General features: G+C 31.9%; 1 protein-coding gene across 1 annotated transcript; it reads right to left on the bottom strand.

The window, feature by feature from the left end:
* Positions 1 to 3,935: 3,935 nt before the first annotated feature.
* LOC148283951 (uncharacterized) lies at positions 3,936 to 7,323 on the bottom strand. Its single transcript, XM_088242901.1, has 2 exons — positions 7,074 to 7,323; positions 3,936 to 5,593 (listed from the first exon to the last, which is right to left on the bottom strand). Exons 1-2 carry the CDS (start codon positions 7,230 to 7,232, stop codon positions 4,040 to 4,042), a joined length of 1,713 nt encoding a protein of 570 aa, XP_088099027.1. The 5' UTR covers positions 7,233 to 7,323; the 3' UTR covers positions 3,936 to 4,039.
* Positions 7,324 to 26,906: the final 19,583 nt, after the last annotated feature.

Raw genomic sequence — 26,906 nt, 5'->3', positions numbered from 1 at the left:
CTATTCTGTCTAAGACTGAGATTCGACAAAGTTTACCGAAGCATTAAGCACTACAGTAGTTCAAATACTTAGAATCTACCCCAATTTGTTAAATACTTGTTTATTAAGATTTCTAAATGTTAGTCAATATTAGTATATTACCACTTACCCACTTTTTTAGTCTTCCGGTTTCGAGACGTACCCGTCTCTTCGTCAGGACACTCGCCACACCAACATGCAAACAATAAAATACACCTCCACCTTCACCATAACCGTAGTAGTTATATATTTTTTATTTTATTCAGAAAACATACCGTCATACATAAAAAGTATTAAAAACAACAATTTTCTTACATAAAAAGACCAATTCAGTTTTCATAAATTATGCAACATTAAATATGACTAATAAAAATAAATAAATAAGAAATTCAAGTGAGAAAAGAATAATTGTTAGTGGGCATTTGTCTAGGATTCTGTTTCTATTCCACATGCACAACTGTGTTCTTTACCCATATGGACACAGAGAAAATAAAGATTTACATGCAAATATTTATATGAGGAAAAGATGCAAGGAAGGTAAAAAAACCAACGAAATGAAATGCCATCTATTAAACGCTTTCCTGAGAGTTGTACACACTTCTCCGGGATCTCAATTCCACATTCAGAACTGCATTATTAACCTTTTCCTCACTACGCACCCAAAAATTACACATGATCCGAACGGGGGGACCAAACAACCCCAGCGCCTAATTGTTTATGGCGTCAGGAGAATAAAACGTTGGAAGTGTTTATGACCGTGCAATTCATGTTTTTGCGTACACATATTTTACTCAATCGTGTATTTTATTCATTTTTATTGTTTTGCCGAATGCTTATTTACATAAAATGAAATTGGAAAATTATTGAAATAAAAAAAAAACAAATATTTTTAAATTTAAAAACAAAATCAGGAAAATGCTTTTATCTGTTAATCTAGCGATTACAAAAAATATTAGGCAAATAGCTTTAATAATACTTGAGTTATCGAATTTAAATCGGTCTATGGGGATTCAAATCCCCACTTTGGTCTAGCTAGGTTAACCTACACCAGAGATGAAGAATATAATATTAAATTTTCCTAGCCAAATTACATTTAGTAGAGTGGATAATACTTTATTCGTAGCGGTAGATAGATGATAAAAAGCCACATAATTTAATAAATAGTTCCGACTAAAACATATTTCCAGATATTTATCTGTATTATTATATTTTATAGTTTGTATTTACAAACTATAAAATACAATAAACCTACGTTTTCACTTTGTGTAAATCAGTATAATAAATTTAATATGCCGACAGATTTCAAAACACGACTATTTCTTTGTCAGACTTATGTGTGTTTATTTTTAAGCTTTAAAAATGGAAAAATCATGTGAATGCGGTGAGCATATTAAATGTATTGTATTAATTTTACACAAACTAATTACTAAGTTATATGATTTAACGTGGAAAACGATAAAATAAGTGCTTTAAATGTTAAAACAAAATATATTTTTAGAAAAAATAAATATTATACAATTCTAGAATTAAATGGAAAAAAAAATACCAAAAAAGAGAATCTGTACTAAAAATTTCATTAAAATCTTGAGTTTTATTCACCAATATCGCAGTTTCTAGTTGGTAACAATGTAAACATCTTTCAGAAAAGCTTTCCTAACTCATAATTCTATATTAGGGCGTGTTCTTCCCTTACAAGATTTATTCAATATTCGATCGACCCTAAGGTCTAGCGTATAAGGTCAACTATAGGGGGCAGCTTAAGTAAGGTTGGGAACTACAAAGGGCCAAACGTTAGGATCCTCTTGATGCAATCCTAAGGGTTTTAAATGGAAAAATGATGTTTAGTGTTTTTTCTGGATTATTTATTAAATTTGAAAAGTAAACTTTAGTTTTTTTTATTTTTTATCTTTATTGTCAATCAGGATCCTGGACGAATAATTTTGACTCGATAGGTACTCTCAAGTAAAAAATCCGCAAAAAAGAAGTCGAGTGGAGATGAGTCAGCCTCGTAGTGTAGTGGTTGTCGCATTCGCCTACTATGCTGAAAGGACCGTTTACATGTGGACAATGCAATAGATATGACAATATTGTTCTATCCAAGCTCCGAGAATAGCATTGAGCGCGCGGGACAGAACCCTGGGACATACGGAAATTCGGCCGCAATTCACAAGTGAGCGCTGCGAAAATGAATACACGACAGTGTTTATTACGAGCAAGTTCTCGAAAAATATTATTTATTTTATACCTAGATGTATTGTAATTGTTTATGAACAAAATAAAAAGATTCTTTCTGCCTCCATTTTCGCCTGAAAAAATATGCGAGAGCGACATGTTCACGTCGAGCAAATCGCTATTGTCACAAGGCTCTGTCCATGCGCGTTCATACAAGTGGCTGCGCGCGGTGGTTGGCGTGATAACGGAGATAATATTATAATAAGATAATCGCGGAGATGCCTGTCTATCTCGGTGGCAATGTCTCGGAACAATTTTTTGTCCTACAAATTGCTGTTTATACGTGGATGGTCCTGGGAGAAAAAAAAAGTATTTTTTACGTGTAAATGGCCTTTAAGGTTCAATTCCTGACAGGGTGGACGTGAAATATTGATTTTGAAGGTGGTTCTACTGCGATGTTTTATAATTCCTGGACGGGCACCTGAAGCGTAAGACTGATCATTTTACACTCTAGGTAATGAAAATGAAAAAATGCTTCAATAAGACTATAAATTTATTACCCTATGTAACTCTGAGTGCGGATAGAGAAATTATTATGATTACGATTTTTGTACACCATTTAATTTTCAATTGTATTGATTTTTTTTTTACCTGTGTATGTTTTATATTTTTACTTGTTTTTATAAAATTATGTATTTAAATTCTCAAGCGTAGATAAATAAAGAAAGGGTTCAGAGTAAGTTTTTTACACAAATATGGCTACTTTTAAAATCGATCCAAACATTTTATTTTAAAATATATTGCACAAACGAAAATGCCAACGACATTTTTCCACCTGTTTTATTCCTTAAAATAGTAAGCAAACAGGTTTGTAAATTACAAAAGAGAAATCTTACTAACTCCTTAGTTTATTTATAAATTATTTAAAGTATTCAGATAAGCAAATCTCACTAACTCTTAAATACTTTAAGTATGCCTTAACTCTCTTGACCTCGTTTGCGAAATCGACCACCGAGGTTTTATGTCGAAAATCTTAAGGACAAGTAGATACCACTTAACAGATACAAAGTTTTCTTCGGTATTCTAATCTCCTGTAAGATCTTGATGGCAATCACTAAAGTAAAAGCTACTTGTTTAATCTTAATCATTCGTTCGTCTCGAGTCTAAGGGATTTTGTCTAAATTAAATTTTAGGAAATCTTTACATTTGTCCTTCAGTATAATGAATGTGTTTGTTCACACTCTCAGCTGTTATGAAACAAACTTTGTATTAAGATTCTAGGGGCGCCAAAGATGGAACGTCAGAAGCTTTAAAAAAGAAACGCAACGTTTTTCAAGCCATCAACTTATCATTTTTGAATAGATTTTTTTAGATAAAATAGTTATTTTAAAATCATCTTCATCATCATTACTTTTGTTTTTGCAACTAACGGTGCACGGGGCACTTAATTTGTTAGCGGTGTATCTTAACCATTTGATTTTGCACGAAGGTAAAAAGATAATTTTTACGCTTATGGTGCCAGTCTAGAGAATTTGAAATATTTTAGCGCGAAAATACCTTTTTACTTAAATTTGGAAGATGCCTATATCCAACAGGGGAGAGAACAAGTCTGAACAAAAAGATAGGTAGCTTAAGTAATAATGTATGTTTTATATATATATGCCTATCATTCTGTACCGTAACGTAAATTTTAACTCTATTGACAATCACATAATATACAGGTTCAAGAAAATAAAAAGAATAACAATTGTTTACAGGTTTAATTTTGCCATAAGTCCAAACGCGTAAATAAAACAAGTCACAGAATTTATTGAGAAGTTGCAGATAACGAACGTCATCCATACCAATCTTACTCGAGTCCATTTCTCCTCTTAGTTTCATCTTTGCTCGAAATCTTTTTTTGATCTTTTCCCGTTGTGCGTAATTTGAAACAATCTCCAATGGTATCGTTATCGTTAGTGTGTTGCTGCTTTTGGCGTGTTTCGATAGAATTATCTCCCGTTCCTTTGTCGTGTTCCACTCGCAAAGCCTTCACCTGATTTTCTGAGTTCATTATTACTTCTTCTCCAGCGTATGTTACTTTAGTTGCCTTGGTTTCGTTCTCTGGACTTTCTGGCTGCAAATTTTCTTCTTTAATCCCTTCTAGCTTCTTTGCCGAAATTGTATTATACATGTTTTGGTTATGGTACTGGTGTTGGTGAAAGTTTGTCATGCTCTGTGTTGTATTGATCGATTGATTTGGATGTTGGTGCATTTTTCTACGATGGTCAGGTGGTTCAGTACGAGCACTTTCAGTATCGGTGTTTTGGAAATAAATTAAATTTTTTGCAGAATCTTCAGTCAGGCCCTTCGAAATTTCTCTTTTATTTCTAATCGTCGTTGGGATACATTCTTCTTCTGGCCGATTGTCTCTATAAACAGGAAAAACTTCTCTATTGGTGCTTGAATCGATTGTGTTTTCTTGATTAGTTGCGAGTACATTATGATGATTATGGTGATTTACACACTCTGCAGCCGGAAGATCTACAACTTCAGAGTTTTGATTGACATATTCTGGATGTTGTCCTGCGTTGTTATAAACCTGTTGCTGCACATGTTGTTGACCTCCTTGATGTGTTTGTTCATGAGAAATCATCTGACTTTTTCGATGATTTGATACTTGACACGTATTTGAATCTTCTTTTTTGGCTAAAAATGGATTAGTTTCTAGCTGCTGAGTATTATGTTGATTATATTCAATAGCGTGCTGATTACATTGATTACCTAGGTTCATAGAATTTGGTATATTGGAATGCCTAAGAGCGTGTTGCTGGGTATTTAGGTGGGAATACTGCTGAGTATTGGTACTTTGATGATCATGAGGTTGGGCCATCTGATACTCGTTCGGTAAAACATTGTGGTGAACATGTGGTTGGGTATTTTGGAAAGACTGAGGTTGGGCATTTTGATAAGCATGCTGTTGGACATTCTGAAAAGCATTAATTTTAGGCATGTTTGATCTTACTCCAATTGGATCTTCAGGATTCATCTGGTTTCCAACAGCTGCAGTAATTTCATGGGCTAGGGAATCAGCTTGCTGCTTCAAGTTTGATTGAGCGTAGTTATTAACGGAATTTTGAAGGTTTGAAATTCCTGTTGTCAAATTTCCAAAATTATTGTTTGGGATGCACATAGGGTTACTAAAGTGTTGCGGCATCATTGGAATGTTTGTTGTAGGAAGTCCTCCAGATGAATTGATGTTCAAGTTGCCGAACGCATTAGCGATCGGATTAGTAGGGATCGGAGAAGTTTGCATGGCCCTAGGACATCGATGCTGACAGTGACCGTGATGACAATTCATCTGACTATTGTTGGCGTTATATACTGGATTATTGTGCATGCAATTGGGTTGATGACTTAAAGTCTGCAACAAAAAACGATTGTTAGTCACGAGTTGTATCGGATTAAATGTTTTTCATATCAAACTTTTGCTCAACATATCATAACAAAGATGGAGATCATTTCAAAGAAAGAAATATGGAAGCCTAGACATTTACAAAGCTTATGAGTGTCATTAGCTGGTTGAAGAGGCCACTATACACACTGTAAAACATAAATCATTTTGGATGTGAGTGTTATACCATGTTTGAACATCCAAAAATGTTAAATTCTTCCATTTGTTGACTTCAGTGCATTGAAGGGCTAAAACTTTTGTTTACGTGTGTATGTGTAGCAATTTCAATCTTCAAATAATTATTTAAGCAAATTCGACAAAGCGGCTTTTTTATGTATCCTTCCGTGCTACACTCTGTGTATGACTGATTTTAGACTTTCAGTGAAATTAATTAGAATTCATTCGCCTGAAGACAACGCTAGAAAACATTTTTTAAATTTTTACACTTTTTATAATTAATATACAAAAGCATAGAATTAAAAATAGTCCATAAGGAGCGTGGAATTATATTTGAATACATCGGACTGTGTCCAATAATCCCCTCAATATGTCCCACTTTTGCCGCGCACATTAGTGATGTCACCGCCTGTTGCACGATGGGAAAAAAAATAATCATAACACAAATGTAAGGTAAAAAAAAAGCAATCTGTTAATTTCTCTAAAATTTTATTGTGCACGCGGAAGTATTGATTGACACAACAGAGTAGATAAGTAAAGGGTCATTAAAAAGGAGTAATTGAATTAATGAACTTTAAACCTTAAATATATAGCAAATTTTATTTTACTTAAAACGGATATTTTTATATCATGTTAAATAATATTTGATGTTTTAAAGATAATGTCGGTCAAATTTCCACCCCAGAGTTGTTTAATCCGAGATCCAATTTTCTTTAATTGTCTCATTAGATGAGCAAAGTAGGGTAAAAAAAAATACTACCCTGGCAACACTAACGAAATTTCCGTTTGGTTTCTTCGACAATCTGACAGATAGATAAATAATTCAATTTTTAAGTAATGCATTTATTATATACATATTTATTTGCTAATTACATATGAAATGTGATTGCATCCTGTTTCTTTAAGATCCTAGCAGTATTTCTACACTATAAAAGGACACAACACGGCATAGTTGAATTCAAATCAGGAGTTGCGTACTGAGCGACGTCTATAAAGAAACTAATGGGTCAAAACGTAAATCTACTCATTTATGAGTAGTTAAGTTGCCTTCTGTTTGATGTGCGTATGCGGTTTCTAGACTATTCTTAATTCTATGATCAGTATATGCGACGGCGTATTTTTGCTTAGCGTCACGTCTGAACGAAAGTTGGTAAGGGAATGAAAGCACGAAAGGAAGTTATCTACAAATTGAATATAAGCCATTTTCATTGCGTGTGTAACATGTCTATTTAATTATACGTGTATACATTGAATATAAGATGATTGTTCATACCGACGGTGGTAAGACAGAAGTTCCATTTACAGCATTATGTTGGGGGTTTGTTGGCCTTTCCATGTTAATTACACCAGCCACATCATTCTGTACCCAGTGTGTTCCATCTCGAGATGCATTCGCGTCTCCTTCTGGGTAATTGGTACGGCAAGTTTCCATTGTAAGGAAAATATAAATAAACTGTATAAAATATATCAATCAAGAATCACGAAACGACTTAAAACATCTGACGTTTCAAACGGAAAAAAATGGAACGGAAAAATTCAAATATTTTTTTGTTGGCATTTCGTATAAATTAATTCACATAATTTGTTTTAAATAAGTAGGCAGTGTTATTTGTTTGTCTAAAAAAAAACTGTGTTTGTCCAAAAAAATATCTCAAAGCAGAAATAACAAATAAAGGAACAGTTAATATGGTTAATAACAGAACTAACAATAAAGTATACAAAGCTTTGATTTTTATAACCTCTGTTATTGGTCTACAAAATACAATTACACTGTATTTTATTAGCGGGAACACAAAAACCTGTGCTTTGTTATGTTTTGTGCTGAGTAAGTAACTCATTTATTTCCTAAGTAACTACTAAAGATAGGATCTATCGTAACTCGTTACTATAATGTAATTGGTTATTTTGTAATAATAATAAATACTAAAATTTATTTGTATGTTTGATAAACATAATAAATGCGAATCTTAACTGGAAACGACACAGAATGTTATAAGTTAATAATTAAGTACCACTTAAATTATAATCGCTTAGGTACTCGAAGATTTAGTAATATTTTATTTTGTACTATTTACAATTATGTGTCCGGGTGGATAAATAATACAGCTCTGTGTGTAAAATAGAACCAGAATCATGGATGAATGCTTTTGAATCGATGGCTACTCTCAGGAAAAAATCCTGAATAAAGAAATCGATTGGAGATACTTATCAGATTCACAAATTTCACTGCTATATAGTAATTTTGGGAAATACGAGGCGTTTGACAAAATGCCACACAACCATAAATCGCGCAATTAGTTAATGCACTGATGGCGTTGCAAAAGCGCCTATTTATTCACTATAGACAATAATTACGGAGAACGGACCGCATGGCGATCGCAGCGAAACAGTTTTGAATTACAGCTGAAAACCCAAGGTAAGCCTGAAAACATTTTCAATAAAAGTTTTTTGAAACTATATTTGTGATAGTTACTGTAACAAAAATAGCTGTATACATCAATTTGGAAAATGAGGTTCATGACTCGCAACTGTATGTTTGTTTGTGATGCCATTTTTTTTTGTGATTTGACAAGTGGAGTAATATCGCATTTCGACAATGTTTTTTCTTTCTTCAATTGTAAAAGTATTTTTTTATTATTTTTTTAATTAATAAATTTCATAAAAGGCACATGTTTTGTTCAATTCTGTACATATCTACTTTTACACATCTAGTAAATGTTATCACTGTAACTCTCCAAAAAAAGAGACTAACTCTTGTGCTTGGAGAGTGACTTACACTATTGTAGTTGTTTATTTATAAGAGTTTTTATCATTTTAAATACATGAGTACATGAGAAAATAAATGAAAACATAGGATATATAAAGAAAAATTTTAAAACAATAATACATTCATACTAATTAAAATTTAATGAAGTTTTCACACGTGTTCAAAAAATTTCTTTAGATTGGTTGTAAATTTATTTATTGATATATTGTTTTTGATAATTTTTAGTTTATTGGGAAGATTATTGTAATTTTTTACGCCTTTGAAGACAAAGCTGTTTTGACCATGACTTGTGTGGAATTTAGGAATTTTAATATTATGTCGGTATCTGAGTGACTTATTCATCTCAAATTCTTTATTTTTTTATTTTTTATAAATTTGCAAAATAGAATTTATTTTATAAAGAATGTCTACTGTGTGAACCTTAAATATTTTATAAAGATTTTCCGTATTAAATGTTGAAGATTTTTTCAGAATGTTAACTTTAATAATTAATCTTTGTACTATTTTAAGAGGGTTCAATATATTGGCGTATGAACCACCCACCCTACAATACCATATTGTAACAAAGATTGTACAATTGAGTAATAAGCTATTTTCAAATTAATGATTTTTAAAATATTCCTTAATCTCATAAATACGTATTTACATTTTCTCATTCGTTAAACTAGTTCACTAATATGGTCTTTCCATTTTAAGTGTTTTTTTATATTTTTTTATACATTTTTGCTTTTTAATGGTAAGTCGTGCTTAATTAATAAATAAACTATTTTCTGGTGTTTGACTATTGATAATATTCCTTTTTCTATGCACAAAAATCCCAATTCTTTTTTTTTGTTGCTTTATATGGATTTTCAAAATACTTAATGCTTTAAGGGATGTCCCATCTCTGTTGCAATAAATTTCTTTTCATGTTCCCAACTGTGTCACCATTTGTTGTTTCTTTGCATTGATTTTTTTTTAATATTTTGATATTTATGTATTTATTTATACTTTTACATTGTTTGTATTCTTTTTTTATACAGAATAATGTTTCCTCACTGGGGTGTCCCGTGCCGAGGGAAACATTTTACAAAATATGAAACATGCCTCAGATTAGCTATTTAACAAAGTTAACATAATAATCACTATAAAAAAAAACGTTATTAATCCAATTAACCTAATTATAACTAACATAATAAACAATAAAAAACAAAAATATTCATAAAAAACATAACCAATTTATATAGACCAATTAAAAAAAATTATAAACAGTGCATACATTTTACCTATTTGGCTTGATCCAGTCATCGATCCGTGCGCAACCCACCTCCACTATCCATTTATTAATAGCAAATTTATATTTTGAGAACTTACTAATTGTCCTTATGGATAATAGAAGTAGATTGTACACTTTAACCGAGTAGTAGGTCAATCCTCTTTGACCGAAAGTTGTATTTATTTTTTTATTTTTTTGCAGCATCGGGGTGCAGTATCTAGTAACTCTTGTATTTGTAACGGAAGGTAGAGAATAATGTTTACGTGCGTATAGTAACAAAGAGAAGAGACATTATACCAATAGTCAAAATTCCCACAGGGTGTATATATAAATAAATTTAGTTGACGATAAGTGTATTAAAACATTAAAAATAAAATAATAAATATTAAATTTAAAACATATTGTACATAACTTTATATAATATTCCCAAGGAGTTTTTGTAAAAAACTAATTTAGGGACATGCAGATAACAATATTTATTTACAGACAATATTTATTTATTTACAAAAATATGAATGTCTTCAAGATTCTTAATACAATTAATTCACGTGTTTCTAATGTACTTTTAAGAAAAAATGTCGAGGCTGTCGGTTTTATGAACAGGCACTTCTTACAACGACCATTGAAAAGTTTCAAGTGTAATTTTGTGTAGTTCTTATTCGTGAGTCCAAACCTCATTCTCCTTACCGGAAGTCCGAGAACCGAATGAACCGGAATAATAATTACATTTTATACTTCTAGAAACGAATGAATTTTACAATCATGGCTGCCATTTGAGAGATTTGCGTCCAAACTTTTTAGCCTGAATTAAATTTACCGACAAAAATACGGAATTATTTAGTCATTCTCTCTTGTGGAGCTTTTCGTAGAAGTGAATGGTCTTTTTGAAGAAAACGGTTTTATTAGAGTTTCCTAAATTCAGTTCAGTTCAGTCCAGAGCCGAAAATCAGGGTTTATTATAAGTAAAGCATAATTTTATTTTATTCGGTTTGCAAAACAGAGAAGAAGGTAAAAAATATAAAAATAAGCCGAATTAAAATATATTCAAAAATATTAGGCACTGTTTATTCTATTATTAATATTAAATTAATATTTAAAGCATTAACTTTATAGTCAAACATTTGACTAAATGTTATTAAATATTTGAGTATGACCACTTACCGACTTTTATATGTCAACCGGTTTCGAGACGTACCCATCTCGTCGTCAGGACACCAATTAAACCAACATGCAAACCAAGATGCAAAACCCCCTGCACAAAAATATAAAACCAACACGACATGTATTTTAATAAGCACATGCACTGATTAGGACAAACGTGCACTGTTTAAATTATGAAAATATTATGTTGTTTGAGAATTAATGAAAAGAGTAGAGGAGTTGGCGGGACGGGGTAGGCTTCATAGGTTTAATAGGGTGACCATTACAGTGGAATATCGTATAAAGGACTATATTGGAAGTTTGTTTGATTATTAATCAAAGGAACATTATTTTTTAACTGTTTATTCTCACCGAGTATAGTAAATACATGGTCTGAGGGAGACAGCATTTTCTGTTTTTTTAATTATACAGCTAACTTTTTTAAAAATAAAAAGCTTAAAGCTAGGTTCATTTACATTTAATATTATTAGTTCAGGACTAGTGAAAAATTGTATGCACTTGTTTATTTATTAAATGAAACACTTTATACAATCAACAAAGGGGTGCTGCGTTGGTTAGGATATGTAGAGCAAATGGACAGGAGAAGAACTGCCAAAAGGATCAACGATGCGAATGTTGATGGATGCAGAAATCAAAGAAGACTGAGAAAGACATGGCACGATCAAGTCCATCCAATACTTGAAGATGTACATGTCAAGAGTAGAAATAATCGGCGTGCGTGCAGAAGATGTAGGCAAAGACAGAATGATATGACGTTCTATCTTCTCTGCCAACCTACGGGGAAACAAATACAAATACGTTTTATACAAACAACCAAACATACCATCGCGTAGCTAGTAAGGGTAGGTAGAGAAGAACGAAGATAGAACGCCACACCATTCTGTATTTGCTTACAGATCTCGCTTCCTCTACATTTATACATCTTCTCATCCACGCGCGCCGATTATACCGGCATTTGACATGTCTATCTCCAAATGTTTGTTGGATTTGGTTACCATGTCTTTCTTGGTCTTCTTCGATTTCTGCATCCATCAACATTCGCATCGTTAATCATTTTAGCCCTCCTTGAAATAATTTATTTTATTTATTCATATTTTACTCTCACAAACTATAAACAATAAAAAAAATAATGTGACCTCACTGGGGTTACCCGTGTTGTATCCATTATTGCTTTTCTATATTATCACTTTAACTCTGGTGTGGCTGTGATGTCACACTAGTCGACATAGGACACAAGACTTGATATATCTCTCTTATTTTTTTAAATGATGAATTCGTATTTTTTGTAATCTTCAAATGGACATTTCCACACCGGATTTGGAAAGTGAATTTTGTATAACTATGCTGGATGTTAATACAAAAAAATATTTATCCTCGCTACGCGAAAAAAGAGTGTCCGCTAATTCAGCAACACATATGTATAAGAAAGAGCACGAAGATAAAACTCATCACAAGGAAGACAGAAACGCTGTTCTATGGCAGGTGTTAGTGTGAAAGAGACAAAAACAAAAGTAAGTAAAGTGTAAAATAGATTCAGATTTCAGCCGGTTAATAACAGTGATGGGAAACGCACGCGCGTAATCTGAGCGGCGTATTTATGATTATTAATTTATTTTACTATAACAGGGCTAAAGTATATGTTTATTTGCATAAATAATGGAAAAGGGATTATTAAGCAGTATGTCTCCATGTTTTTTTTTTCAATTTTTGAACTTTAAATTATTCCGTCTTTTACTAGTGGTAACACGATGTTACATCACCGTGCGCAAAGGAATTATTTACCACAGTCTTTTAAGAGTTAAAGACTATTTCTTTTCAAAGATGCTTTAAGTATTTTCAAACGTTTGCAGACTGGCTGGATTTCCTCCATAGGGAGTAATTCAGATCTTAATTTGTTGCAACAGAGGGAAAACATATTTGGTAAGGGAATATGGAAGTCTAGGCATTCATTTCACAAAAGTCAACAGATAGAAGAGTTGAGGAAATGCGGATGTAACATAAGCAGAATAAATATTACACAGTGTGTAAAGTGGCCACTTAAACCAGCCAAAGACTAGTCATAAGCCTTGTAAATGACAAAACTTCCACATTCCCTTCTCAAAAATATTTTCCCTCTGTTGCAAAAAAATTAGGCTATTCATTTTAATGATCCGTTATTTTGTATACATATTTATGATTACAATTACATATGTATTAACCGGAAAAACATTTCGTAGAAAGGGATATGGAAACCTCGGCATTTACAGGGCTTATGACATGTCATTGGCTTTTTTAAGTGATCACATTACACATTGTGTAATGATCATAGTTTTTCCTATGTTTAAACGTCCATATTTTACATTTTTACTAATTTGGAACCACCTGAAAATATTTTTTATACTTTTCATAGGACCAGTTAGTTTTGTCATTAACATATTAAAACAGAAATGAAGAACATTTATGAGAAGGTAATATAGAATTCTAGGCATCTACAGGGCTTAAGTCCTATCGATGGGTGGTTTAAGTGGCCACTTTACGAACTGTGTAACATTCACCATTCTGCCCATATTCGAACATCTTTTTTCCTTCAATTCTTTCATCTGTTGATGTTTGTAAAGTTAAAGATCTGAAACCTTTATTTATGCGGGTGAGATTCATCTAGTTGAATTATTTCACCTACATACTAGGCAACGCCTGAAAATTTTTTTTTCAATTTCTATACTTCTTTATGGATCAGGTGGATTTATTAACAATACTTTGAGTTTATCCAAATTTTTGTAGACAAGGACTGGATTTAACTCCTTGGGGAACTGTTTATATTAACATATTACAACAGAGATGAAGAACATTTAAGAGAAGGTTATTTAGTAGTCTAGGCATCTACAGGGCTTATGACCTGTCAATGGCTGGTTTAAGTGGCCACTTTACACACTGTGTAACATTCACTATTCTGCCCATATTTGAACATCTTTTTCATGAACATCTTCTTCATACACAGACTTCTATATTACCTTCTCTTAAATGTTCTTCATCTCTGTTGTAATATGTTAACAGTATTTTGAGTTATCGATTTTTTTGAAGACAAGGAATGGATTCGATCCCTTGGGGAGATATTAATATTAGTACATTACAACAGAGATGGAGAACATCTTATAGAAGGGAATATAGTTTTTTGGATTTCTGGAACTTGATGTTTAGAAGTTGTTATCTCATATTACCGGACGATTTAAGACGCTCAAATGAAAACAACAAAGACACTGAAATTACTAAAACCAATTACAAAGACGTGAAAAAACTATTATAATGGTTAACAATAAAGGTTTCAGCTCTTTAACTTCACTAAAACCAACAAATAGAAGAATTGAAGAAATATGGATGTTCAAACATAGGCAAAATGGTGAATGTTACACAGTGTGTAAAGTGGCCACTTAAACCAGCCAATGACAGGTCATAAGCCCTGTAAAAGCCTAGACTACCATATTCCCTTATTTAAGGTATTCTCCATCCCTGTTGTAATTTGTTAATTATTTTTTTATACTTACGCACCCACACACACGCACTCTCTCCCTCATTCATTCCCACACGCACATGTACCCTCTCCCTCATTCATTCACGCATACACACATTCACATACCCATGAATACAAAGTCACACACATGCAATTACGTAAGCTCTTTTCTTACATATTATGTGTCATTCAATTTACAGTGGATTTTTTTAATTGGCTCTAGTATTGTTAACATATTTCTACTTATTTTGTTTATGTTATAGCTGTAAAAATACCAAATAAAATTAAATAAATAAATAAACTCACCATATTTTACCCCTACGACTGAGCTGTACGAAAAAACAGACCGGAAATTGAGATGGTAAAAAATGTACACAAAATTGCACTAGGAAACATGCAAGACAATGACATAACCAAAAATTCTGAGGTACACAAATCAGACAACAGCACTACCAAAACAAAGCAAAGACAAACGTAAGATAGTAAAAAATACTATTAAATGGACAACACTGTAATGACTTACCTTACCACTTAAAAAATAACACTGCAGACACATTTAAAATAAGCTTTAAAGAACACATGATGACCACTTATCAGATGAGACGTAATTAAATAACTAAATAAAAATAATAAAAAACGGCTTCCGCATATACGAAATAAGATAAGGTTTTTTTTCTAACTCATTTTTAAATTTTTTCTTTCACAATTCTTCTTTTTAATTCTGAAGAATGTTTTTGGGTATTTGGTTTTCTCTTTGAAAATGTAGGGACTCAAGTTAGAATGTATTAATTAAAAATACCACGTTAGAGATGTGTCTTAGTTTTACAGGAAATTAAGATCCAAGCTAAAGATTTGTAATTTGTTAGGACTAATAAATCTCTGACTCAAAATGGCGTGCCTCCTTTCTATTTTGGAAATAACAAGATAAAAGGATCGAGGGTTAGATAAGAATGCAAAGGTATTAGAAATTCTAAGGGACTTTCTACCTCTTAATTGGTTCACACATTTGCACAAAAAAGTTCAAAACCTTTTTTTTCTTTTTGTTTTATTAATATTTTTTTAACATCATATTATTTCAATGGAAGTTATTAACATTTTTAAGAAAGTATTTTACAAAAGTATGCAATAATGCTCATGATATGTTTAGAAATGATTCATTCGAATGAAAATAATCTAATGCATTCGAATACCAAAATCATTCGAATGAAATTCCTAATGTAGTTTTTCGATCGTTTTTTTTTAGTTGCAAATTATTGTACCTTAATTATTATATATTGGTCACCTTTTATTGGGAAAAGGTAAAAATGATCCCCTTATTTTTATGTTTCTTCCTACGCATAGTGCACACCAAACGTAGCGATATAACGTATAACATTTCTACAAAACTGAGAAAACTGAATCCTAAAAAAAGTCGGTGAATCCATACAGTTCGCCCTTGGTATATCGGATGAAAGATGTTTCCATGAAGTAAATATGAACTAAGTCCAAGTTTAAAAAAAAATATTCTAGTGATTTTCTCGCCAGTGATTCTTCGTTGAGTTGGAATGTATTTGTCAGCGTTGTGGAGCTTGTGTCCTTATCGTAAGACAGTTCGTAGGAAGCGGGTAGCACATATCACAATTAAAAATTAATAGCACTCTCAGTTTATCTTCTATCGCAAATTTTAATTCCGTGAAACATGCTTGCTTTTGTTATATGTAAGGTTTTTTCGAATATATTTATCTTTAGGTTATATTCAGTTGACTTTTACATTTTTCACCGTAGATATATAATAATAAAAATAAAAGTAGAATCAGAATAAACAAAATAACTTTATACAAATATTAAACTAACAAATATTTTTTTTTTTTTAAAGTCGTAAAAGCTGGACACAAAAAAACAAAAGGAGCTAGATACCACCATTAAATAACGAAGCCTGCTTGATCGTCCCTGTAATGAATCGAACAGTCTCTCTTCGTGTATCATTGCAGTTCAGAAGCTCAGCTTGGTTATTTGTCGCAGCAATCCGTGTGTTTACTTTGCATTCAAGCTCCCATCTCGGCCTATCGATCGTTGGACAGTATATTAGAAGATTTTCTACAGTCTGCTCAGTGATGCCACCACATGGACAGCAACTATCGTCTCGCAGCCCAAAGCGATGCAGATATTCCCTCATGCATTGGTAATTGAATCAACTAACGAATCAATTGTTTTTTTTTTAAGGAATAACCAGCTAAGCCTCTATTTAGGGGCTTGTCAGCAGGTGGAATACAGGAGATATGGAAGGAGGTAATAAAAAATACACCACAACACCCAGACCAATTGAGAAAACAATCTTTTTAAGATTATTATCTTGCAACTGGCGATTTTAATTGAATAATACTCAAAACCCCTTTGTTCAAAAGTGGTATAAGTTTGTATTTGTTTAAGTTGTCTTTGTGTTGAGGATCTAGTGATTAAATTATTTGTATGTGATGTGTTGTAGGGGTTATGTCTTTAGTGAGTATTGTTATAGCGTATAATTGTTTTGGTGTCATAAGTTGTGATTGAACCCTTTATATAAGTATTTTTAAAATATCCCCTATGTAGAAGCTTTAAATACGCCCGTTCACATGCGCATACATACGTTCACACATACATAATATGTTTTATTTTTTTATTTTTTTTTATTCATACAAATAAGTACAATCTACAAAAAATATAATAATAACGTATCCCAAACTCTTTGATAACAAGGACGCTGTGTTGAAATGGGATACAAAATAATGGAAAATGGAAGCACGTATTTAATTAAATAATAACAAAAATAAAAATTCAATATTATTACATAAACATACATAAATTTTTAAGGGCATAAATCAATACAATATTTCGCAGCAGTGTCCTGCAATGGTCTCTTTCCTTGGACAAAATCCAGACTTTAACACTCTTTCTGAAAATGTCTTTCGTTTTAGAGAACTTAATATGTTCATTCAGGACATTGAACTCTCTTGGGGCCGCAAAGGATAAATTCCTCTGAGCAAACGTCGTACGTATTTTTGGAATTAAGAAAATCAAATTATAGGAAAACCTCGTACGAGAATTCTGCTAGGATCTTATCTTGAAACCGCATGACCAGAAATGTGGAAATGACTTTTTTTTTAATTGTCTAATGTCCAGTACCTTCATGATTTGGAACAATGTCTCAGATGGGAAAGTGGGGGGACATCGCAGCATCCTTCTTAGTATTATTTTTTGTACGTTTATTACGGGGTTTATGATAGACGCAGTGCAGCCTCCCCAGCCCACTACACCATAAGTTGGCACTGACTGGAAAAGAGTAAAATACACAGTTCTGAGAGTGCCAATGTCTAAGATGTTCCAAGATGTGTATGCAAACATATTGTGCATATTTTTTTTTGTTTATTCGCCTGAATTTGGGCATCATTAGAATCTTTTTACCCCAGTTGTTCCACAGCCTATCAAAATGATATGTTGGATCTTTGTAGCTCTAACTTTTTTTAATATTTTAAAGCGATATTTTTTGGATTCGTTTATACACGGTTTTTCATGACCAGACCGCGAAACTTCAGAGGAACATTTCTCATGGTAAGCTTTAAAAAAAATTCTTATGTTTTTTTTTTCCAAAAAGATATTAATAAAAAATATTACAGTATTTGAGTTTGTTCAAATGTTTGTAGACAAAAGACTGGATTTCACCCCCTCGGGAGTCATTAAGATTGTAATGTGTTAATCTTAAAGACTCCCGAGGGGGTGAAATCCAGTATTTTGTCTACGAACATTTGGACAAACTCAAATATTGTAATGAAACCAACTGGTCCAAGAAGAAGTTTAAAAATTGAAAAATTGTTTTCAGGCGTTGCCTAGTATGTGAAAAACAATAAAGGTTTCAGCTCTTTAACTTCACTAAAATCAACAGCTTACCCACCACATACCGCACACCGCATCTGAGGACATAAGTCTCCTTGGCGGTGCCCACATACACGGAAAATTTGCTCGTTGTCAAACGAGAAAAGCTGGCAATATAGATGTTCAAATATGGGCAGAATATTGAATGTTACACAGTGTGTAAAGTGGCCACTTAAACCATCCAATGACAGATCATAAGCCGTGTAAATGCCTAGACTTCCATATTCCCTTATTTAAGGTATTCTCTATCCCTATTGTAATTTGTTAATAATAAATATGATATCAAAATGTTGTATATCCAAAATTTCTAGGACAAGCAGTCCCTCCACAAACCCCGCCCTCCCTTTCTTACCCAGCCGCTTCACATGTTCGCGTCTGGTGCGTATCGCTTCGTTAGTCAAATACGTTTTACCTCAATTTTTTTTTTGTTGAGGAGGGGAAGGGGCTTGTGGAAGGGATGCTAGTCTGAGAAATTAAAGGTTTACTCCATTTTGAGATTACAAAAAAATATTAAAAATCACTTTTTGGAAAAAAATATTAGGATTTTTTTAAAGCTTACCGTTAAGATTGTTCCCCTCAAGTTTCGCGGTCTGGCCCTGAAAAACCGTGTATTTTGATTCAAGTGTCAAACCATCCTACCTTTTAAATTCGGTGGCCTTTGTTTTGATTTCCCCAATCGCTGACGTCACTTCGTTCCCGGCGGCAAGTCAAGAAAAAACAGTACTTCTCGTAACATCTTAACGAACGAGACACGAAAAACCGCATCTGAAAAATAATCTATGATAACTTGCCCGGATCAATGAAAAAACGTTAAATATTAATAAAACGATCAAGTGCTATCCGGAATCAAGTGCCAATGAAAGACAAACGTAAGTCCTTAACCCTTTTATTTGATTCCTGGATTGACAGATATATTTATTATTTTTAATCCTTAAGTACCAATTTATTTTATCTTATTTTAATAATTTATTTTTTAATATCATCATTTAATTTTTTTTTTATAATTACCATAGCGTTTACCAAAAAAACATACACTAATTTTATTTGAAAACGTTTTAAAAAAAAGCAGGTCTTGTTTACAGTCCCAAGGTATCGAAGGAATAGCGAACAGATATCATTACTTGTCTTTAAACACGGCTATTTAAGACGAACAGAAAATGGTCTAAAAATAACCCTCGCAAATTGTATTGTATAAAATGCGTAAATTTATTACATTAACAACAATACGAATCAGAATTATTTCAATTATTCATAAAGCTAGTTTTAAATTAGCTACGTCTAAATCCTTTTCTGTCAGCCAACTTATTTGTTTTTTAATGAGTCCTATATAAGGACTGCATTCGTATGAAAGTTGAGTAACGTTTTTTTAATTAAGATAATCTCCGTTATATGATGGATGGAAGCCGTTAGTTTGACGCTTATTCAAAAAAATATTTTTAGGTTAGTAAATCAGAGCTTTAAAGCATTATTTAACTCAGTTACAAACAGAAGCCTTTTGTTTCAAATGATAACGTATTAGAATTATAAAAAGAAGTAAAAAACACCCTACCTAATAAAATAATTATAGTGCTTTATTACGTACCTAATGATAAGAATCTCATTTTAAAATTCTTAAGAAAAATTTTCCAGAATGTAAATATTTTGTTCTTTATAGAATTTTTAATCTCCTTTTTATCAAGGTTCAACTATAGAATAATTTTAATCATGGCGTTTTATTTTATGTCAAGATATTTTGTGAACTTTAACTCTCTATTAATTATTTGACGTCCATTATTCTCTTGCTCTCAAACTGTTAATAGATTAGAAAACATGTGTTTTACACACTGTATAAAATTCACCGTTCGGCCTATGTTTGATTCTTGCATTTGTCGACGTTTGTGAAGTCAAAGAGTAAGAACCCTTATTACTGCGGGTGAGATTCATCTGACTGAATTATTTCATTTACATACTAGACAACGCCTAAAAACACATTCCAATTCATAAGCCCTGTAAATGCGACTTCCATATTTCCTTCTTATATGCTCTCCGCCTTTGTAATAAATTAATATGAATAACTCCCTGAGTGGTTGAATCCGCTCTTTGTCTAGAATTAAAAAAAAAAATCAAAGTATTATTGATAAAACCAACTGGTCCAAAAAGTGTACAAATGGAAATATATTTTCAGGCGTTGCCTAGTATAAAGGTTAAATAATTTAGGCAGATGAATTTTGCCCGAATCATTAAAGGTTTCAGCTCTTTAGCTTAACAAAAAAATGTGGTACTAAAAAAAAGCAAAGAGTTTACAGATGGAAGAATTGAAAAAACATGCATGTTTAAAAATAGGCAAAATTGTTAATGTAACACAAATTCTAAAGTGGCCTGTTAAACCCGGCAATAACAGGTAATACGCACTCAATGCCCAGATTTCCTTCTCTTAGATGCTCACTATCTCTGTTGAAATAATATATTAGATTAGCTGTAAGTGATTGTGTTTTTATTTTTATTTATATGACTATATATAACGAATGTCCGCCCCCATGGAGTAATGGTCAAATCTTCATGTAACAAAAATGATCAAGATACGCTGCGATTGGTGTACCAATGCACTGTTTTATGAAAAATGATGATATAATAAATAACCACAAATTAACTGCTTTAAATATAATTTTTTAGTTTAATTTTATTGAAAAATGCTGAAAAATAGGCTCTTATATACTTTATATACAAGCAATTATAGTTAGAAAATAATTTTGGTTTACCAAATATCGCACGCAACTACACTGGCTCAGTATCAGGCATAGAAAAAACATTCACGTTCTATCACTTCTTCACAATATTTTAAATAATCCCACTTCACCCATGTTTTCTGAGAGAGCTCTTCCAACCTTTATCACCAAATGGACTATATTTTCTTTCTAGTAACAAGAGAACCCTTTTAATACCATTTCAACGCTGTAAATTTTTTGCCTCCTCTTTTACAGTAGTAGCTGCTCAATTTTGAAATAATCTACTTACCAATTTTAATGGCGCCTCCGTCTTTATTTACATTTAAATCAAGATTGAAATGTCCTAATCCAAGTATTTGAGTTGTTCCTTTCTCCTTCTTCTTTTCTTCCTATCTTTTCTTCCTATCTTTTCTTCTCTCTTCATAGTATAGTGTTAGTTTATTTGTTAGTTAATATTTGTTTTTAATTTTATCTAAAATTATAAGATTCAGTATAATTCGAATATGTCCGTCTTCTTGTAATTTTTTTAAACTAAACGGTTTGGATAGATAGGAAGAAATTGCCTTAAAGCAATATGCCCGCCCTTATCTTTATATATATATAATTCTTCTGTGCGTGTGATGTCACTGGACTCCTCCTAAACGGCTTAACCGATTTACGTGCGGTTTTCAGCGAAATGTAAATGTAAATTCAAATTTTCAATCGAATATGTCAAAAAAAAGTTGGAAGCATAAATCTTTTTTTCTTCGACCTACCAGGGTTACATTCGACGAGAATTCACATACAAAAAATGGAAGAATCTGATTTTTTTTTATGTTTAAAAAAGTTTGTTATTGAATTTTCACAACAACATTCGCTTTTTATGGATCTCAATCAGATTATTTTCTTACGTTTCTTAAAATTTCTTCCCATTTATTTCTTTTAACTGGATTTTTATTAATACTCAAATAATATTAACTGACATTCAATACATTTTTGAAAATCGCATTCATGAATAAAGTGCACCCCTGTTGGTGAGAAGAGCCGAGTTTTACATTTGCCAAAAGAATTATATATTTGAAAATGAATTATTTATGTTTAGGGATTCAACCATAAACAAATACCTTGGTACCCATGTAATTATATTCAATATTTGAATATGAATCATTTTTATATTTTGAAATTCAGTCATAAACAAGTACCTATTTACCTACTCATTTATTTGAAAAAAAAACAAGCTAATAGCAGGCAAGCCAACGTTTGGAAAGGACAACGTCTGTCGGGACCGCTAGTATGTACATATTTCAGTGACGAATGGTGATTTTATTGATAGGTAAGCTATAAAAAAATATCATATATTTGTACTTACATGGGAGGTTCATAATATTATGTAAGTAATATATGCTATAAATTGATATTTTTCTGTGATTCTATGTGATACAACAACTCCCATCCATAAAATCAACTCAAACGATGTAACTTCATGATATATTATATTATATAGATTTATTATTCATAATTTTAATACATTATTCATTAAAAATAAATCAAAAATACCACTACGAGTTCAGTCGATATCGGGTATTTGATTTAAGTGTCAACTGGCAGAATTGTTTTAGTAATTAATAGTGCTAAAAACGACCGCGTGGAGCGCTATATGTCCTGCAATATGACGCATGAAAGTAATTACGGTCTTATGTCAAAAGTACCATCTCAAAGAAAAATAGTCCTTAAGAAACAATGTTTGAAATACTGTTTTCCAAATCAAGAATCTTCAAATAATTTGTGTAATCTGCAAGTTTAATCTAGGAAAAAAAACCTGCACTGGAGTTAATACATACAAAATATAGTATACTTATCTGTATGAAAAAATAAGCTGGAATAATCGGCTAGTTCCTTGGCTCAACGCAGGCGCTGAGCGTATTATTAAAATTTATATTAATATTAGAATAAAAATACAGACGGTGTAAATGATTGAAAATAAATGTTAATTATTTATTTGTTTTTCTGTAAATAAACTAACATTAAAACATCATTATGGTTATTCAAATATAATGGTAAGATGCGCATTATCGCTTCTACACACGGTTTGCCCCTGATATATTGTATATTATGTAAATAAAGTTTTAAAATAATAATTATAATTGGTAAAATATTTTTTTTTGTTGCAATGGCTGTTGTTTCCTTTGAGTAAATATATAATGCAGACTTCCAATATAAAAAGAAACAAATTGAGGTGTACATAAGGATACCCGAAATAAAATGATATATTTGCTATTTGGTAAGGGGAGTAAATAAATCTTATATTTTGTAAATATTTGAATGGACAAACAGGTTGAAAACGATATAGAATATCTTGTTCTATTTCAATTAAAGTACCTAAGTATTTGAACATTGTAAAATTGCAGTAGTCAACGTTGGGTTGGCATTAAATAGATTTATAAATGTTGTTTTTCGCTGTCAGTTCTTAATTAAAACAAGATTTACTGCTCCATAATAATTGTGCTGCAAATGATGTGTACCAATTCCCTGTAATTTATTATTTCATTTCCACTTATAGCACAACACGGTATAAAGAAGTAATTAATTATTGTACACAATTTAATCAAACAATAACTCGTCAATTAAAGGCCAACGAATAAATAAATACATTTTATTCGACAAAAAAAAAGGTTGCTTAACAAAAAAAAACATTTTTATGCCCACTGATAAGGTCAAAACACTAGTAAATGACCACTCCCCAGTAAATGAACACAGTATAATAAGAATCGCTATATGAGTCCAGTCAAAAAACTTTTAACTCTAAAATCGGTGTAGGTGGACGCATCTTTTGCTTAGAAACAAATCTATCAGTTTGAACTGTGAGTTGTCTAAAGGTAATAGTGCGTCTTCCCGTTGTTGTTCTGAGATTGATAGTGTTTTCATAAGGAAAGCTGTGGTAAGTGTTTTATTTTATGCTATTTCTTATGCAATTATTAAAATATATCCATCTTCTCATGTGTTAGGGTGTTTTATAATGTTACGATGTAACTAAATCTGAGTATTATTTTTACTGGGGTAGTAGCGGTCATTTACTGGTGATTCTGCTATTTTTTTAGAGTAATATTAATTATAATTGTAATACTCGTATTTCAATAAAAAAAGTAAAGGTACTTAGAAAAATTAATGTGTTTTTTATTGTTTTTATTTATTTTGTACGCTTAAATAATTAAATTTATACCCTTAATGTGGATTTCACTATAATCTGAACCTTAAACGGTCATTCGTTGGTGCTTTGACCCTATATCGAATTTACAGTGTGTAATGTGGCCAATTGTCAGCCTCGCGGTGTAGTGGTCAGTGCATTTGCATACCACGCAACAGGTCTCGGGTTCGATTCCGACATAGTTGACATGAAATATGTATTAAAAGGTGTTTTTGCACTAGAATATTTCATAGTCACGGGAATGGTACCTGAAGCGTAAGACTGATCATCTTACCTTCATGTAACAAAAATGATCAAGATAAACTGCGATTTGTACAGTGCAATGCCCTATGCACCATTTGAGATTTGTGTGACAATGCAGTGCAGTGCCTTATGCACCAGGTGGGGAAAATAAATAATTATGATGATGAATATAGCCATTTAATCCAGGCAATAACAGGTCATGAGCCCTGTAAATGACTATTCTTCGTTTGACGAGGCGCTAGCTTACCCTAAATGCTGCGCTGGAGGTTCGTGGTTCAAATACCGCCACACAACTTGTTTTCCATTTTCTAACACGGTTATTTATGACTAAAAGAAAATGGACCCAAAATTTAAATATCAATATTTAAAAAAAATAAAATTATATTGCAATGTGGTCATAAAAAATTGACAATATACGAAGAAAAAAAATATTATTGTGTAGATCCACTTTAAAAGCATATAATGTATTTCATGTTGACCTTTTTAGGAATCAAAGCTAGTACTCCAAGCACGGTAAGGTCAACTATTAAACTTCAGACGAACTTTTCTCCACTCGATTCCCTGTTTTAGGATTTGTACCTGGGAGTAGGTATCGAGTCAAAAACAATCTTGAATTCTGGTTGTTTTCCACATACAGATCTATGTATGTTCTTCACTTCCCAGAACACGGAATAGACAACGCATGAAAATACTTTTCAGTTTTTATGGTTCTCAGAACATTTGTTTTTTTTAACAATACCTTAAGTATGCCCTAAATCGTGAAGTTAATGTCTGACGATTATCAAAATATCCCATGAAGACAAAATCTAATACTTGTTTTTAACATTTCTTAACTGACAACTCAAAATTAGGTTGTTAATGAAGCAGCTTTTAGGGATGAAAAGTCTGAATAAAGACAACTTATTTTTATGTCCATTATTGTTAAAGTATTTCGTTTGATAAAAGACTAATTAAAGCGAAACTTCTCAAAATATTTCGTTAATTAGGAATCTCTAATTTAGTTTAAAATTAAAGGAAATACGAAAATCCAGGAACTAACAGCCTTATAAATTACAATTAGCAGTGATTTAAGGGTGAGACAGTCTGCGCTCCTTAACTAATTGCTTGATTAAATCAGAAAATACTACTCCCACTGCATTCATGGTAAAAACAGAGTATTTTGTGTGATTAATAACCGTGAAAACGAAAAGAAAATCTGAAAATGCACAAGACTTTGACTATTTTCAGTCCCAGCATTAACATACTTTAATAGAAAAAATAAACATGTTATTAGACAGGCGCCGGGGCGCAGTTGGTTAGACGGCCAACCGTGAAACTGGCGTCGCGGGTTCGATTCCCGCCAGTTGCATGAAAAAAATCCAAGAAAGATTTTTTTCTCAATTGGTCTGGGTGCTGTAGAGCATTTTTCGTTACCTCCTTCCATATCCCCTCTATCCCACCTGATGACAAGCCTCAATATAGAAACTTAGCGGGTTATTCCTTTAAAAAAAAAAAGATACATTTTTTTTATTCTTTTTTATTTAAAAATACAAAAAATAGACAAAACATAACCGTATTCCCATGAGCTAGCAAACTCATTATAGGACAGTTAAAATAAATAATATTATCAGGTTTAAAGGTTTATAGTTATACAAAATAAAAACAAAAATGGATCAATATCGGAGACTTTTTTTAAAAAACAAATTACAATATATTACTAAACAGTAGCTTCCATAAGTCAAGAGTCAACGAGAAACAGTTTTAAGAAATGATTTTTTTATGAAATATGATGATTATTGGTAGACTGATTAGAAATTGATTTTAAGTGAATAGGCAGAGGGTTATATTGAGTAGAAACAATGTAAAGGAGTGACCTCAATCCAAATTTCGAGGAGTGTACAGTATGGTGGGCCGATATTTTTTTCCGAATTTTGAAATAAAAGAGGTCTGAAAAGTTACTTTTTGAATTACCCGGAATGTAAAACATATAAAAAAAAAAATGATTCTTCTTTTGCCCCTCAACCGGAGCTTGAAGTTTTTGAAAAAGTCATTTTTTTGCGCGAAACCGGCTGTCATTTTGTATTTCAGAAAGAAAATCAGTCCAATAAAATTTTATAAAATGCATAAAACCTTATTAAATAAGCATCTAAGGACGTGAATTGCACTTTGTTTTGTAATAAATGGGTAGCATCGTTTTAATGAAACATTGTTTTCTCCAATAAAAGGTAGACGCTCAACGGAATCAGTTTCGCGGAGTGTAAACTTTTTTGGTTTCGGTAGTTTTAAAACGTGTTCGAATTTGCAATGTGATTAAGTTATTAACATATTACAACAGATATGAAGAACATTTCAGAGAAGGTAATATAGAAGTCTAGGCATTAACAGGGCTTATGACCTGTCATTGGCTGGTTTAAGTGGCCACTTTACACACTGTGTA

This window comes from Micrasema longulum, unplaced genomic scaffold (genome assembly GCF_059751315.1).
Source record: "Micrasema longulum isolate JH-2025_06_02 unplaced genomic scaffold, ASM5975131v1 h1tg000177l, whole genome shotgun sequence".
In the NCBI taxonomy this organism is placed as follows: Eukaryota; Metazoa; Arthropoda; class Insecta; order Trichoptera; family Brachycentridae; genus Micrasema; species Micrasema longulum.
The sequence above is the reverse complement of the archived record's forward strand: the minus strand, read 5'-3'. Positions and strand labels throughout refer to the sequence as shown.